This window comes from Sciurus vulgaris, assembly GCF_902686455.1.
Source record: "Sciurus vulgaris genome assembly, chromosome: 3".
Classification (NCBI taxonomy): Eukaryota; Metazoa; Chordata; class Mammalia; order Rodentia; family Sciuridae; genus Sciurus; species Sciurus vulgaris.
The window spans coordinates 131,125,496-131,139,670 of record NC_136463.1 but is presented as its reverse complement, the minus strand read 5'-3'; the positions used below and the strand labels follow the sequence as shown (position 1 = coordinate 131,139,670).

Here is a 14,175-nt window from a genome sequence, read left to right as displayed (position 1 = left end):
GAAATAACTTCCTAGTCTCTGGGTAAACTATTCATGAATTAAAATGTTTCTGTGTTTCAGGTGGCTGAACTTGTAACCAGTGAGTTCTTTGAACAAGGAGATCGGGAGAGATCAGAACTCAAACTCACTCCTTCAGTAAGCTCATCCTTCTATTGTCACGTACTTACCCTTTTGAATGACATTTCCGAAAATATCTTCAAATCACAACTTGAAAATGGGAAAGACTGAGAAGGGATTTAAGAAAGGACTCCTAAATGTTTAAAACTTTAATTAAACTTAAATGCTAAATACTTTATTCCCAGGTTTCCGATTAAGAGCGGTGAGCTACTTAACAAGCCTTTCCTGAGCACCCACAGTGGGACAAGCAGGCACAAGGGAGGGCATGCAGAGTGGAATTCAAATAATTCAAAACTCAGTGCTGGAATTTCACATGTGCACACTTTGGAATGGAAATACAGCAAAAGATTAAAGCCAAGCTCTCCAGCCTTGACGTTTTATTTACCAATTTTGAACTTTCAAAATCCCTAAAAGTAAATCTTTTCAAACCTGTTTTTTCCTTTGTTGGCAAAATGGAGAGTTTCACCCGGAGAATTAGGTTGTGGTGAATGGGATGCTATTTATATCGGACCCAGCCATTCAGTTATTATTTGAGAAAGCTTGCGATGGGCTCAGGATGCTGCTCTTCTTTCACATCAGGATAAGGAGACATAAATACCTCCATCACAGCCTCAAGGAGCCGGCAGCCTCTTTCTTCCTGACAAACGATTAGCTAAAAACATATAACCCGAGTGGTGCAAAGAATTTTAAAACCTGGCAGCACAGCAAAGTAGGTTCAAGGAATGCATCAATTGTCTAGCATGTGTTTTTGAGCATTCAAATCAGTAGAGTCTAGAATATTTGGAGGTAAATTAAGATCTTTAAGACTTTTAAGATGGCTTTCTTTGCTGACGTTTAAAACCAAGAAAAAGCTGAAGAACCATCTCCTAGCTTGACTAGCTAGGAGTCAGACTCACTATGACTGTTCATAACCAGTTGCTTACCCAGAAAAAAGTCAGAAGACCATGTAGATCAAAACACACACCAATTATGTTAGTTTTCAAATCAACATCTAGTTACACAGGATTCTGAACATCCCTTTAATCTTTTTTGGTGGTGTCCCCAAATTTCCTTATAAAACTAAAACTATTAGGTCAGGATGTATACATTTCTGTGTCAAAACCTAGTACAACCCAAATTTCTCTCAGCTTTAAAATAAAAGTTTTTCTCTCCTTTTATAAAGTGTTTCAGAGGCATCCCCTGAAGGATTTACACTATAGTGATACTACAGGTCATCTAGTTAAATGAAAAGAAAAAAAAGTGAGTAAATCGCCAGCAACAGTGAGCTGGCAGATGCAGTGGCACAGCACTGAGGAGCCTTTCTCTGTAGGCTCAGGGAAGGCATTTTCTGAAGACATTAATGAAACTTTGTGGTGGAAACATGGCTCTAAATGCTTCTCCGTTTTCACAAAAGCTCCTTAGCCCAACTGATGACTATATCCTATGGGGCAGGGTAATCCCTCCCTAGTCCCTTTCCAGAAGTGTCTGGAAGTGCATTCATGAAGAGCTGATACCTGCTGCATCCAATGTCTCCTGATTTTTATAAAGAAAATTGTCCTGGAGCCCCCTCAGGTATCATGGTCCCAGAAGTCATCAAAGTAACTTTATGGAGACAAAGGCTAACTTGGACCACAACCAGTGGTCAACACTAGAAGCAGGGAGTCAGTGAATAAAATATGGTTGAGCACTTTCATGTGTCAAGCAGGAAGCTAAGCACTATGTCCAGTAACAAGCATCAAGCTGCCATCTTCCCTGGCCTCAAGGACCTTGTCAAATTGTAGAAAATATAGACATTAAATTATCATGAAAATTCTATTACAAGATGCAAAATGCTGTAAAGGGAAAGCACAGGACAAGGTGGCACCTCACACTCATTTTCCTCTCCTTGAACATTGATTAAGAATTGGCTAATCCAGGGGCTGGGGAGATAGCTCAGTCGGTAGAGTGCTTGCCTTGTAAGCACAAGGCCCTGGGTTCGATCCCCAGCAAACCCCCCCCCCAAAAAGAAAAAAAAAAAAAAAAAAAGAATTGACTAATCCAGAAATCAACCTTTACAGTTATGGTCAGTTGATTTCAACATGAATGTCAGGACAATCCAATGGAGGGGAAAATGGTCTTTTCAACAAATAGTTTGAGGACACATGGATATCCATAGGGGAAAAGAGTGAAGTTGGTGTCCTACCTCTCATCATACCCAAAGTAAACTTAAATTGGATCATAAACCTAAATGTAAGGGCTAAAACAATAAAACTCTTTGAAGGAGATACAGGTAGAAATCTTCTGAATTTGATTTAGCTGTGGTGTCTTAAATATGATACCAAAAGCACAAAAGATAAAAAACAATACGGTTCAGAGATGTCGATCCAGAGATATTGAATTGGACTTCATCAAAATGTTTGTGTATCAAAGGAGATTTTAAAGAAACTGAAAAGGCAATCTACAAAATGAGAGATTATTTACAAATTATATATCTGATATGGGCCTAGAATTTAGAACTTAAAAAAATAATCACAACAATAAAAAGATGATTCAATTTTTAAAATGTGCAAAGGATCTGAATAAATACATTTTCAAAGAAAATACATACATGGCCAATAAGCACATAAAAAAAATTCTCAAAAGCATTAGCCATTAGGAAAATGCAAGTTGAAACTACTGAAAACAGCAATTCACACCCCCTCTAAAAGGACTAGAATAAAAAAGACAATAACAAGTGTCAGTGAGGTTATGCAGAAAGTAGAACTTCATTCATTGCTGGTGGGAATGTGAAATAGTGTTGCTGCCTTAAAGAACAGTTTGGGAAAAAGTTAAACAGAGTTACCGTATGACCCTGAAATTCAACAGCTTGGTATAGAAATGAAAATATACATCCACACAAAAATTTACACATGAAGGTACATGAGAACATTAATTTATAATAGCCAAAAAGTGGACTCAGAGGTCCATTAACTGATGAATGAATAAATAAAACATGGTATATCCGTATCATTTGGCAAAAAAAAAAAAAAGATGTACTAATACCTGCTTCATATTCCTTGCAAACTCCATGCTAAATGAAAGAAGCCAGTCAGAAAAAAACATATCATACAATTCCATGTATATGAAATGTGTAGAATAGGCATATTCAAACAGACATAAAGTAGATTTGTGGTTCCAAAGGCTGGGACCTGGGAGACAATGCTGCTGTTTGGTGCGGGGTTTCTGTTGGGGGTGACGAACATGGTCTAAAATTGAGGTGATAGTTGCATAGTTCTGTGAACATACTAAAAATCCCTGAATTTTAAAGGTTGAAGAAGGAGGAAAACTCACTAGAAACAGACTAAACGAACAAACAGCTCAATAGCAAAGAAAAATAAAACAGAATACTATGGTTCAGGTACAGTTTGAATGTGTCCTCCAGGGTTTCACATGTTGGAATTTAATTCCATTGTGAAGTAGTAAGACAGTAGTAATTTAAGGACTATAATGTTTAAAGGCAGGGCCTTTGAGAAGTGATTAGGATTAGGTAAGGTCACCTGGGGAGCCTCTGTGATTGAACCAGTCTGACTTTATAAGAAGGGAGGGACACACACATGCACTCCTTGTCTCTTGCCATGTGATGCCCTCTGCCACCTTAGAACAGCCAGCAAAAAGATCTTCATCAGATGTGGGTCCTTGAACCTCTAGGACTATGAGCTAAGTAGACCTCTTTTCTTTAGAGAGTTATTCAGCTTTGAATATTTTGTTATAGTAAAGCAAAAGAGACTAAGAGAATATTCTTAAAGGAATGTTTTGGGCCAAGACAGAGTTCCCAAGAGTTATCACTGTCTCCAGCATATTTCACATCCTCTCCAAATTCCAGTCTTCTTTACTGGTACTTCACACTTCACAGAAAAAGACAAGTATGAGCAGAGGCTATGGAAGTCAGTGACCTTCTCCCTAGTTTACAGATATTTTCCCAGATTTGGCAGCTATTGATTTCTGCCTCACCCAATCCCACTATCATTCATGAATCTGAAGGATACAGACATTGCCAACATCTCTGGACCAAGGGATGATGTGGACCTGCCCTCAGAACCTATAAGGGTATCAAAATGATGTGGAGGCCACATGTATCTAGAAGACAGACATCCCCTACCCTAAGGCAATAAAGCAAGGCAAGTTATAACTAGGCAGGATAGTCTTATGGACCGATAAGGACACAAGAGAGCTTCTTAGGCCCTGGCTCTCTTTTAGAACAAAGGGAGGGACATTCTGAGTACAGTAGAATTGACTATGTTTTTTTTTTTTTTTCAAGCAATCCATTAACTCTCCAATCCCAACAGATTGTTTCCCTCATTGAGTCTGCCCAACAGACATGTCATTCTTTTTCTCAAAAATACACCTAAATTATATCAAACACTGTAACTTCATAAAGTTTAAATGCTGGGAAAGAACAAATGAGTGTCTCACATCATCCATCCAGTGACAGATAAAGACTTAGGAATCTATTAGGAGAGAACCTTGTTGAAAAATACACACAATTGTTGAACCAAGTCCTCGCCCTAAAAAATTAATATAAATGGTTTCTATTTAAAATAAAATGCTTTTAAGGATCTTTTCCAATCTACCCCATTCTATCCCACCTTCTCACTACAGAAATAAGAGCCTGCATTATTTTTGTGATACTAAAATACATCCTTTTCCCCTTGATTTGTACCTAATTCCCAGTGACCTGATGACTTGATTCAGTAGCAGCTACCCGTATCTGAAGACAGATTCTGGCCCCAAGGAGTTGAGTGCTATAAAGTTCAAATAAATTCGCTTACAAATCTCATAAAAAGAGGTGGAAATACTTTATTTCTTATCATAGATAAAGGAAAGAAAGTATGTGTAAGGATTGATTGTGATTTGTGAAGTATTCAGTTGGTAAAATTGGACCATTGTGGCAAAGTGTCTGACAAAGTACCTGTGAAACCCCCAGTGTAATAAAGCAAGACTCTCCTCTCCTGTTCCAGGCTATTTTTGATAGGAACCGGAAAGATGAGCTGCCTCGGTTGCAGTTGGAGTGGATTGATAGCATCTGCATGCCTTTGTATCAGGTAATCTTGATCTGGGTGGGTCTGTGGGTCCAGACTGAGCCAGAAAAGACCCTTCTGGAGATGTTAGTTTTGGGGAGATCCTTCCAGGGTGTCTATGTTACTGCAAACTCTGCTACCTACAGTTTGTCTTTTCCCAGAGTTCCCATCCAAGAGTTGGTACCAGGAAGTTGGAGAGCTGAGTTCTCTCCACTCGCTAGGGTATGATCTCCATGGGCCTCATTTTCCTCACTGTAAACCAGGAATAGTAATATTTTATTTCAGTATTTCCCAAACCATGCCCCAGGGAGCACAAGTATGGTCTAAAACTCTTCATCTCTTCAAAAACAACTCTCAGACCCAGTTAACCGAGGAAACTGCCATGCATGTATGGAAGACTCAGAGAAGTCCTGCAGGAATGAAACATACTTAACTTTATTCTAAATTTCTCAAACATATTTGACCATAGAAATCTTTTATTTCCTTTACTTTTTTTACCCTTATTAATATCATGTGAGACACGAGGGTTCCATGAAATCATTTTCCGCCCTGACCCTGTAGTCTGGACCACGGGGATTGGGGGATGGACACCTCCTGCCCAGTGAATTCTGTGGGAGATAAGCTAATGATTTGTAACTCTGCTGTCTGGAGTGCAGACCTGCTTCTGGCAAGGAGACCAGTGTCAGCTTTGAATGGTTCACACTCTACTTTCTGAGTATGGATTAGGGCTGGCATCAGTTAACACTAACAGTTTAGTGTATGTAGCTTTTAATTCTACTTCTAAGCATTTGCTTTCATCTGTAAAACCTGGTGAGTTCTTTACCCCCAACCTAGCTCAATCAAACTGAGCTGCTTTTCTAACTTCAAAGCGAGAAACATGCGGGGAAAGCAGAACCTCTTTAGTTTCTCACTCTGTGTAACTCCATTAAGAGCACAGTATTGTTTTTTAAAGACCTCACAACCATTAAGTTTCAAACTTATCTACCACTTCATTTTCAGTACTTTTAGGAACTGCTGAACCCTGTCACAGTATCCTGAAAACAAACAAATCAGAATATTGTCTTAAAGATGGAAATGTAATTTTTTAATAATTATAAATAACAAAAGTGAATTCAATTCATGTTTTATATGATCCATTAAATGCCTGCTAGCATACAGTCAGCCAAAAACAGTTTTAAAATAATCTGAAATTGATTATTTTAGTAATAAATGGAACATAATGTTCTTTCACTCAATAATGAAAGATTGGGCAAAATGAATAGAGAATAATGTATACTTTATTATCGGTGACTTCTCAGCTCTCTTCCTGCCTGCTCCTCCTACCCGTGATGTCTCAGAAAAAGCTGGGCCCCATGTGTAAAGCCCACAGCTGTTGGGTCAGGTATTTCTTGCTTTGCTAAATTGACCTTGACTACCCACACTGAATTATTTTCTAATGTTATGCAGTTTCCTGTGCACACTTAGGCAACAAATGGATGAATGAATTATTCTTGCAATTAATAAATTTCATTTACTGACAGTAAAGCTTAGGAGGATGAAGACGTGTATATGTGGGGCTGTTTAATTTGGGATGCTAGTTTGCAAAACTACTTTGGAGTATACATATTCTTCCTATGTGATTAGTTATAGTAAATGCCAGAAAGGGTCCTCATGTGTCCACGTTAATTTGTTTCATTATTGATTCACAATTGTTTGGGCTTATAATTTACCTCCTATTAGGTACTTTGAAATCCTCAGGTTAAAAAGGAAGTTACTAGAATTTCAACTGAAAATAGCAACTGCTAGTATTTAGGGAGTAGTATTACCACTTCACATTTCATGTCTTGATTTTCCAGGTCTGTTTTACTTTACTCATCTGTGCGGTTAGATACACCTGCTATTTTCATCTACAGAAAATTAGCATATAGAAAGAATAAGTGACATTGCTACCAGGTTAGGCATGTGTCCTGCTCACCCATGATCTTTGTTTTGTGGTGGTCTTTCAACAGTCCCATTGTGCCTCTGATGAAAGGGTGTCCCACTGTTGTCTTCCTCTGGGGAGAGGCACGTCATTCTACAGGGGAATGTGAAAGAAGCTGTTGATAGAAGCTCATATTCATACTTGCCACCGCTATCTTCTTATTTAGCAGAAGACGAAAATCTTGTTCTTTTTAGATTCTTTATCACTAATAATTTTTTTTCAATTTCATAATTTCATTTGTAAATTCTTTGTAAGGCCTCGAAACCACCTTGTCCAAGAGCCCTCAAACTGAAACTAGCAAGAATTTAATCTGTGGGTCCCTATTTTGTTCCACCTTGTGTAGTAGATATTTCTCCCCACTGTTTACCTCAATAACCTCAAATTAACTGTTGGTGCTCCAGAGTTGAGCTGGAATTAGTCACTGGGCAGAAATCACTATTAGTGGGAAGACACAAAATCTTGAGGAAATGACAAGCAAGGGAAGTCATGGATGTGATGCTGGCCACTAAGGCCAAACATCCAAGGCAATTCAAGTTGGTGCTAAAAGGCTGGTATGGAGTTTTGAACCCAAAGAGTCTGAGGGGACAGAAGGCAAATAGGGAAGTGGCCATGATGGGGCTGAAATAAAATGGTCTGATATATAAAGCATAAGAATCCAATTTGGTCTTGCTATGTTGACCAGGGCATCTAACAAAAGGACATGCGGGACAAAGGATGTCCCTTCTAATGGCCAAAACCTCCACCCCAAGGTGGCAGGTGTGAGTGCTAAGAAACCTCACAAGAACCTAAACAAATAGATTTTCAGAAAGAGAAGGCTGAGGTCCTCCTGCAGGGGAGCAGTGTGGACAGGAGCTGGACGGGGTGGAGGCTGTGTGCAGAGGAAAGGAACAGAACAGGAGTTGGGGAGGGGAGAATGGACATGCAGCTGCCCAGGCAGGATATACTAAGATGGTGGTTTTGCTAGAGCTTTTTGACTCCATTGACTTTCACTGGGTAATTCAGTTTTACTTCATGGTTTTAAGAGAATTGTCAAATATCCTAATAGATAGGGCACTTTCTGCCTTTGCTTCTGGTTGTTGAGTCTTGTCTCTCTAAGCAAAAGGTAAAGATTATCGCTTCTCTCAGGTTCCAGAAGGAACCCTAACAGATATGGCTAGGTGGGAATCTTTTGCATTTAAAATTGAAACTCTTGTCTGTGGGATAACTGCAATTTCTAGTCAATTTGTGATTATGTTGAAAGGAAAATGAGGAACTCCTCCTCCAAAACCTATTTATTAGAAAATTATCAAAGTAATCAAGAGATTGAAAGTGACTGACAGGAAATATATAAAAACATAAAACCCAAAACAATGATCGGTGAGGTTTGCTCACCTTTTGTCTCGTAAACAAGAGAAGCTGACTGTTTCCATCTCAAGAGGAGAAAGAACAAGCTTGTGAACCATGGCTTCAGCCCTAGCAGCACACCAGGTGGGAAGGGCATGTGCAGGATGGTCCCCACTCTATGGAGAGCCATTCGAAAGAAGATATGATTTTCTGTACACATGTTTATATGTGCATGGATAGTTCTCCAGAACTTGATCATCTTTTTAATCTTACGGTTTCAAACTTTTCTTGAAAGAGAGAGAGGAAAAAGAAAATGGTCCTAAGAGGCAGAAGTCATGATTTATCTGTGACAGCATTTTAATCAGAAAGCATATAGGAAGCCAAGAGTGGGCAGGGAACCATCAAAGCGTGTTCCCCCAGAGAAGACTAAAGCCCTGTTTAGTTAGCTCTGTCCTAGCAGGGTATCTCAGAGGAATACATTGACATCTGATTCTTGTGCTTTCTGCTGTCTTTGCACCCTGCTGGGGAACCATTAGCCTGCTGCTCAACATCTTTAGAAGGAAAAAAAAAAGTAAAAAAAGAAGAAGAAAAAAAAGATACCATCAAACTTTGTAGTCATTGCTGCACCAGCCTTAGGGATAAACAGAAACCCTGATGTCACAGTATCATTCTGAGTTCCTCTTTGCAGGAGCAAGCTAAGTTTTTAGCCCTTATTTCCATTCTCAGCTTAAACCTCAGCGTACCTAGAATGTGAATGCTGCACAGAGGCATTATAAATCTTCCTGTTAAGGACTAAAGGATTTAATTTTTATTATGAACATAATCAGATTTCTAGCTCCATCCCAAATTGGAGTGGATTTTTCTTACAGATAATGCAGAAGGGTTTGACCTAGGCAGCATCTAGCTAGAATAATTCTTTCTCCCCATCAAGAGAAGGAAAATTTCCATAAGAGCAGGGTGTCTCTTTAGAAAAATGTCATGGAGTTTTTGCAGCAGGAAGGTTTCTAATGTAAACAGTACAATCAATCTGACTTTTTTTTCGTTTTAGTTGTAGTGGTTATTTTGGAAAATTTCTTTCACCTGAGGCAGTTATTAATAGGCTTTTTAGAAAAAGTGAGAAAAAAAAAGTATCTTTAGAATATACTTGAAACTGTAGATACTCTAGACTTAGAAATTGATAAACTGAAAAGTAGGATATAAAATGTTCCTGTAGGACAGTTTTTCTGGATACTGATAAAAGTACTTTAAAAACAAGTCAGTGTTTCCCACATGGTCCATAGTTTAATGCCAATTAAAGAAAAAGAAAGACACTTGGCTGGGGTTGTAGCTCAGTGGTAGAGTACTTGCCTAGCACATTTGAGGCTCCCGGTTTGATCCTCAGCACCACAATACCTTTATTTTATTTTTTATTTATAGTTATATAACTATATACGTATATACTATATACGTATATAGTTATATATATATAAAATGTTACATATATATAACTAATACATATATAACTAATGGGCTGCAAGGTAACTAGTTAGAGCATAAAATCACCTCCTCTTAAAAAGCCTACAGGGCAAAAAACTTAAAACCAAAAGAACAAATAGTCCAATCAATAAATGGGCTAAGGAACTGAACAGTCACTTCACAGAAGAAACATGATCTGTCAACAAACATATGATGTTCAACATCACTAGCAATTAGAGAAATGCAAATTAAAACCACCCTGAGGTTTCATCTCACTCCAGTCAGAATGGCAATCATCAAGAATAGAAGTAATAATAATGATGGTGAGGATGTTGGGGGAAAAGGTACATTCATACATTGTTGGTGGAACTGTAAATTGGTGCAGCCACTCTGGAAAGCAGTATGGAGATTCCTCAGAAAACTTGGAATGGAATCACCATTTGGCCTAGTTATCTCACTCCACATAGATGTTTGCAGAAGCTCAATTCACAATAGCTAAGCTATGGAACCAATGTAGGTGCCCTCCAACAGATGAATGGATAAAGAAAATGTGGAACATATACATAATGGAATATTACTCAGCCATAAAAAGAATGAAATTATGGCACTTGCCAGTAAATGGATGGAACTAGAGATGATCATGCTTATTGAAATATGCCAGTCCCAAAAAACCAAAGGCCAGATGTTCTCTTTGATATGCAGATGCTGACTTAAAATGGGGGGGGCAGTTCACTAGATTGGCAGGAGAATGAGGGGAAGGAGGGGGATGGGAATGGAAAAGACAGTAGAATGAATTGGACATAACTGACCTATGTTCATACATGAATACATGACCAGTGTAACTCTACATCATGTACAACCACAAAAATGGGAAGTTATACTGCATGTACAGGTATGTCAAGATACATTCTACCATCGTGTATAAATAAAAAGAACTAATAAACTTTAAAAAAAAAAAAAAAGGCAACAGGAAATAGATTGTGGATAGAGAGAACAACTTAATCAGATAGGAAGACAAGCAGGCCGGCCGGAAGGTGAGGAGCCAAATGAATTCCTGGGTGAGGAGCCACATGCATCACTCTCAAGCCCAATGAGAAATGCCTCAGTTCAGTATTTTTAAAGTATCTTCCTTCTTACATATACTATACCCAAATCTAAGTGCTAATAGTAATCCTATTTACTAAAAAAATCCTATGTAATATTAGTCAAATAGAAATGGAAGAAAATATAAATATTCAAAAGGGCTGGTTCTGACAGACCCTTCCTGTAGTTGACAGACCCTTCCACTACAGACTATCCTCCAAATGTTTGCCAAAATGATCTTCCTTAATAAAAAAGAAAAAGTTGAAAAGTAAAGTCTGACCATGGCGTTCCTTTCAGAAGCTTGAGGTTACTACTGCCATCCATAAAACAGCTTCCACATTCCTTGGCTTAGTATTCAAGGGCCCCCTGGTTCATTCTGGGCCCTGTCTTCCCTGTAAGATGGATTTCCTGAGATCACCCTATTTCTGGCACCCAGCACAGTGCTGAGCACAATAGAACTTCTCAGTAAATGTTTGATGAACAAATGAAGTGGAAAAAAAAAAAAAAAAGCAGATGATGGTTTGCAGTGCCACAGGTTAATTATAAGCAGTGGAATGTACAAAGTACAGTTATAATGTCATTTTAAGTTATCACCTATAAATATAAAAACCCTTTCATCAGAGTATGCACTGTTATATTCCTGCCCATAATCTCAAGTATATGGCCTATGATATCTTTTTAGAAAGTGGTTTAGTTCTCATCATGGTTGAATTGGCCCTTAATTTTACAGTGAAGGACCACTTTACAGCCATGGATTTTTCAAAGCTTTGACTTTTTTCAGCTAGGAAATACATTAAATTTTCCTTTATCCAGCATTGCCAGAGAATGTAATTTTCTAGTTATTTTAATATTCAATGTAAAATATTGAGCTATTATATATCATACATAGATTTCAAGAAATTATGTGGAATATTATATACAAATGACTTCAAGAAATTTTAACATAATAAAATGCACTAAATTTATTAGGATTAAAATTTAATGTTTCTTTGACTTAGATGACTTAGATGACTTTCCAGAATCTTCAGTGCTTAAGAGTTAGCAATATCAACATCAGATAATCATGTGCTGCATGGGGTAGAGTACCAAACATCAGAAAGGGCTCATTAATAGAAGGGCAGTGAAGTGCATGTCACCTCTGGCCTCCTACATGACCCTGTGCCTTGCGTGTGAAAGTGTCTCACACCCTTGGCCAGATTCCAAACTGTTCCTGCACTTTGATGTGTGGGGTTGTTTCGTTTTGTAGAATTTTCCACCTCCAAATATGAGTTTGACTTGGTAAAGCGAAAAGATCTGTGTACTTTTTCTTATAAATAAAATGGCCTTTACTTTGTTTTATTTCATGCAACTTTAAAAATAAACTGTTCTTCATATGGCAGTATTTAATCTAGTCCCATTTGTATGTATTTTATGAGCTCAAAAACTGCCATCATGAATCAGTATTAAAATCCCAGAATCTGCTGAAAAAATTTTATATATGCCCTAAAAATGTTTTTGTGGATACTATTTAAGATAAGATCTACTTCTCCATAACCAGCTGACCAACATAAATAACTCTTTTAAAAATATTTCTGCTTTGAGATCACAAAGCTAAAACTCACTTAACCTCAAGACCATACAAGGCTTGGAATGTTCTCTTTACTTATGTTACTTTCCAGTTCCTCTAGAGAGCATATTTTAAAAACTGATTTATCTCTTCTTCATGAAGAGGGAAGGAAGGAGGGAAGGAGGGAGGTTGAGGAGGGAGGAGGAGAAAATGAGAGAGGGAGGGAGAAGGAAAATTGCCATTTTTATAACTGGGATATGAATACAGGCCTCTTTTAATTATTGTTTTTTGTGGTGGGTATTTTGTTGTTGCTATTATTTTTGGTGTTTTTGCATTGTAATTTCCTCTCCAAAATTTCTGCAACTTAATGTTCATTTGGAAGGTCACTATTATTTGAGCTTGTGAAATGAGGCATGAGGTAAGCAAAGCATTATTATGCTATTGCCCAACAGAATCTTCTGTATATTCTAAAGGTTTCCTGAGAGAATTCAAGAAGGCACTGTTGGAAACTGAACTATCACTACTCTTATATTTAATTATCAGAGCTATCTACAGCCTTAGAAAATTTAAATAAATCACTCAAAGCACATTTCCTCATTTTAGTAAGCAAATGCTACATAGTAGTGTAATCAGAGAAAGTCGGGTTCCCAACGTCATACGCCAACCACCATGGCAGCTCAGCAGTTGGGTCTATTAGGTTCTAAAATGAAGTTAAAACTTCTATTGGATATGAATAACATAAACATTTATTGAATACTGACTTTATTTGCCATTGGATGAGTGCCTTTCCTATCCTAACTTAATTGATCCTAACTCTGTGAAGAAGAAAGTACTTCATTCCAGAATCCTGTAGTGTCTAATCTTTACAGATAAGGAAACTAGACCAAAAGATATTCATGGACTTGGAGTGAAGCAGTCAGTCTAGGGCAGTGCTAGAGTTTTGAAGTCAAACCTTCTTGGTCTTACTATGCTGCTTTTTCCCCACTAAACTTCCTTGAGGATGTGACAGGGATTCCATTTTGTAAATCTCTCATTTATAAAATAAAATTGAATCCTTCAGAAGAGAGGATAAAGAGAAGACCTAGGTAAAGACAAGAGAGAGAGAGAGAGATTCCTAGAGGACTGGATGGACTGGATGGATTCTGTTTAGCTGTCACTATAGACAGTCTTTTCAAAATATTTTATGTCAAATTGTCTCTGATTTAACACTTTCATCTCTAAAGTGTGTTGATGTCACCAATTAAAGATGAGGAATTGGTCATTACAAGTTTATTTCCTCATTTTTCTGATAATCCCATTTATATTTTATTAATAAAGGAATTTTTAGAAGATATAAACCCCCTTGGGCATTTCCAGGAAAAAGTTGGAAAAATTGGGGGGAGCATGATAGAAAAGCCTAGATTGCCTTGAACAGACTGTTGGAATGAGTGTTAATGACTCTGCTGGTGAGGTCTAGAAAGTTGAGAAGAGTAAAAAAAATATATAATACCTTGAAGAATGACTCTTCCCCTCCTCTGCCCTTTTCCCCACCATACCCAGCCTGGAAGAAGCCTTTCAGGTTCTTGCCTTTAAAATATGTAAAAGAGACCACACAAGATGTTTGAGGAAAGACTCCAACAGAAAAGAATAGATGCAAATCAAAAAGCATAGAAGAGGAATTTGAGGCATCTAGAAGC

General features: G+C 37.8%; 1 protein-coding gene across 2 annotated transcripts in view; it reads left to right on the top strand.

The window, feature by feature from the left end:
* The window catches only part of PDE11A (phosphodiesterase 11A), a 369,784-nt gene that overhangs the window by 329,724 nt on the left and 25,885 nt on the right, over positions 1 to 14,175 (top strand). For both annotated transcript variants that reach the window (XM_079132189.1, XM_079132190.1), the window contains exons 18-19: positions 61 to 135; positions 5,073 to 5,156. In XM_079132189.1, coding sequence (XP_078988315.1) covers positions 61 to 135; positions 5,073 to 5,156 — 159 coding nt within the window. The remainder of the gene's footprint in view (positions 1 to 60; positions 136 to 5,072; positions 5,157 to 14,175) is intronic.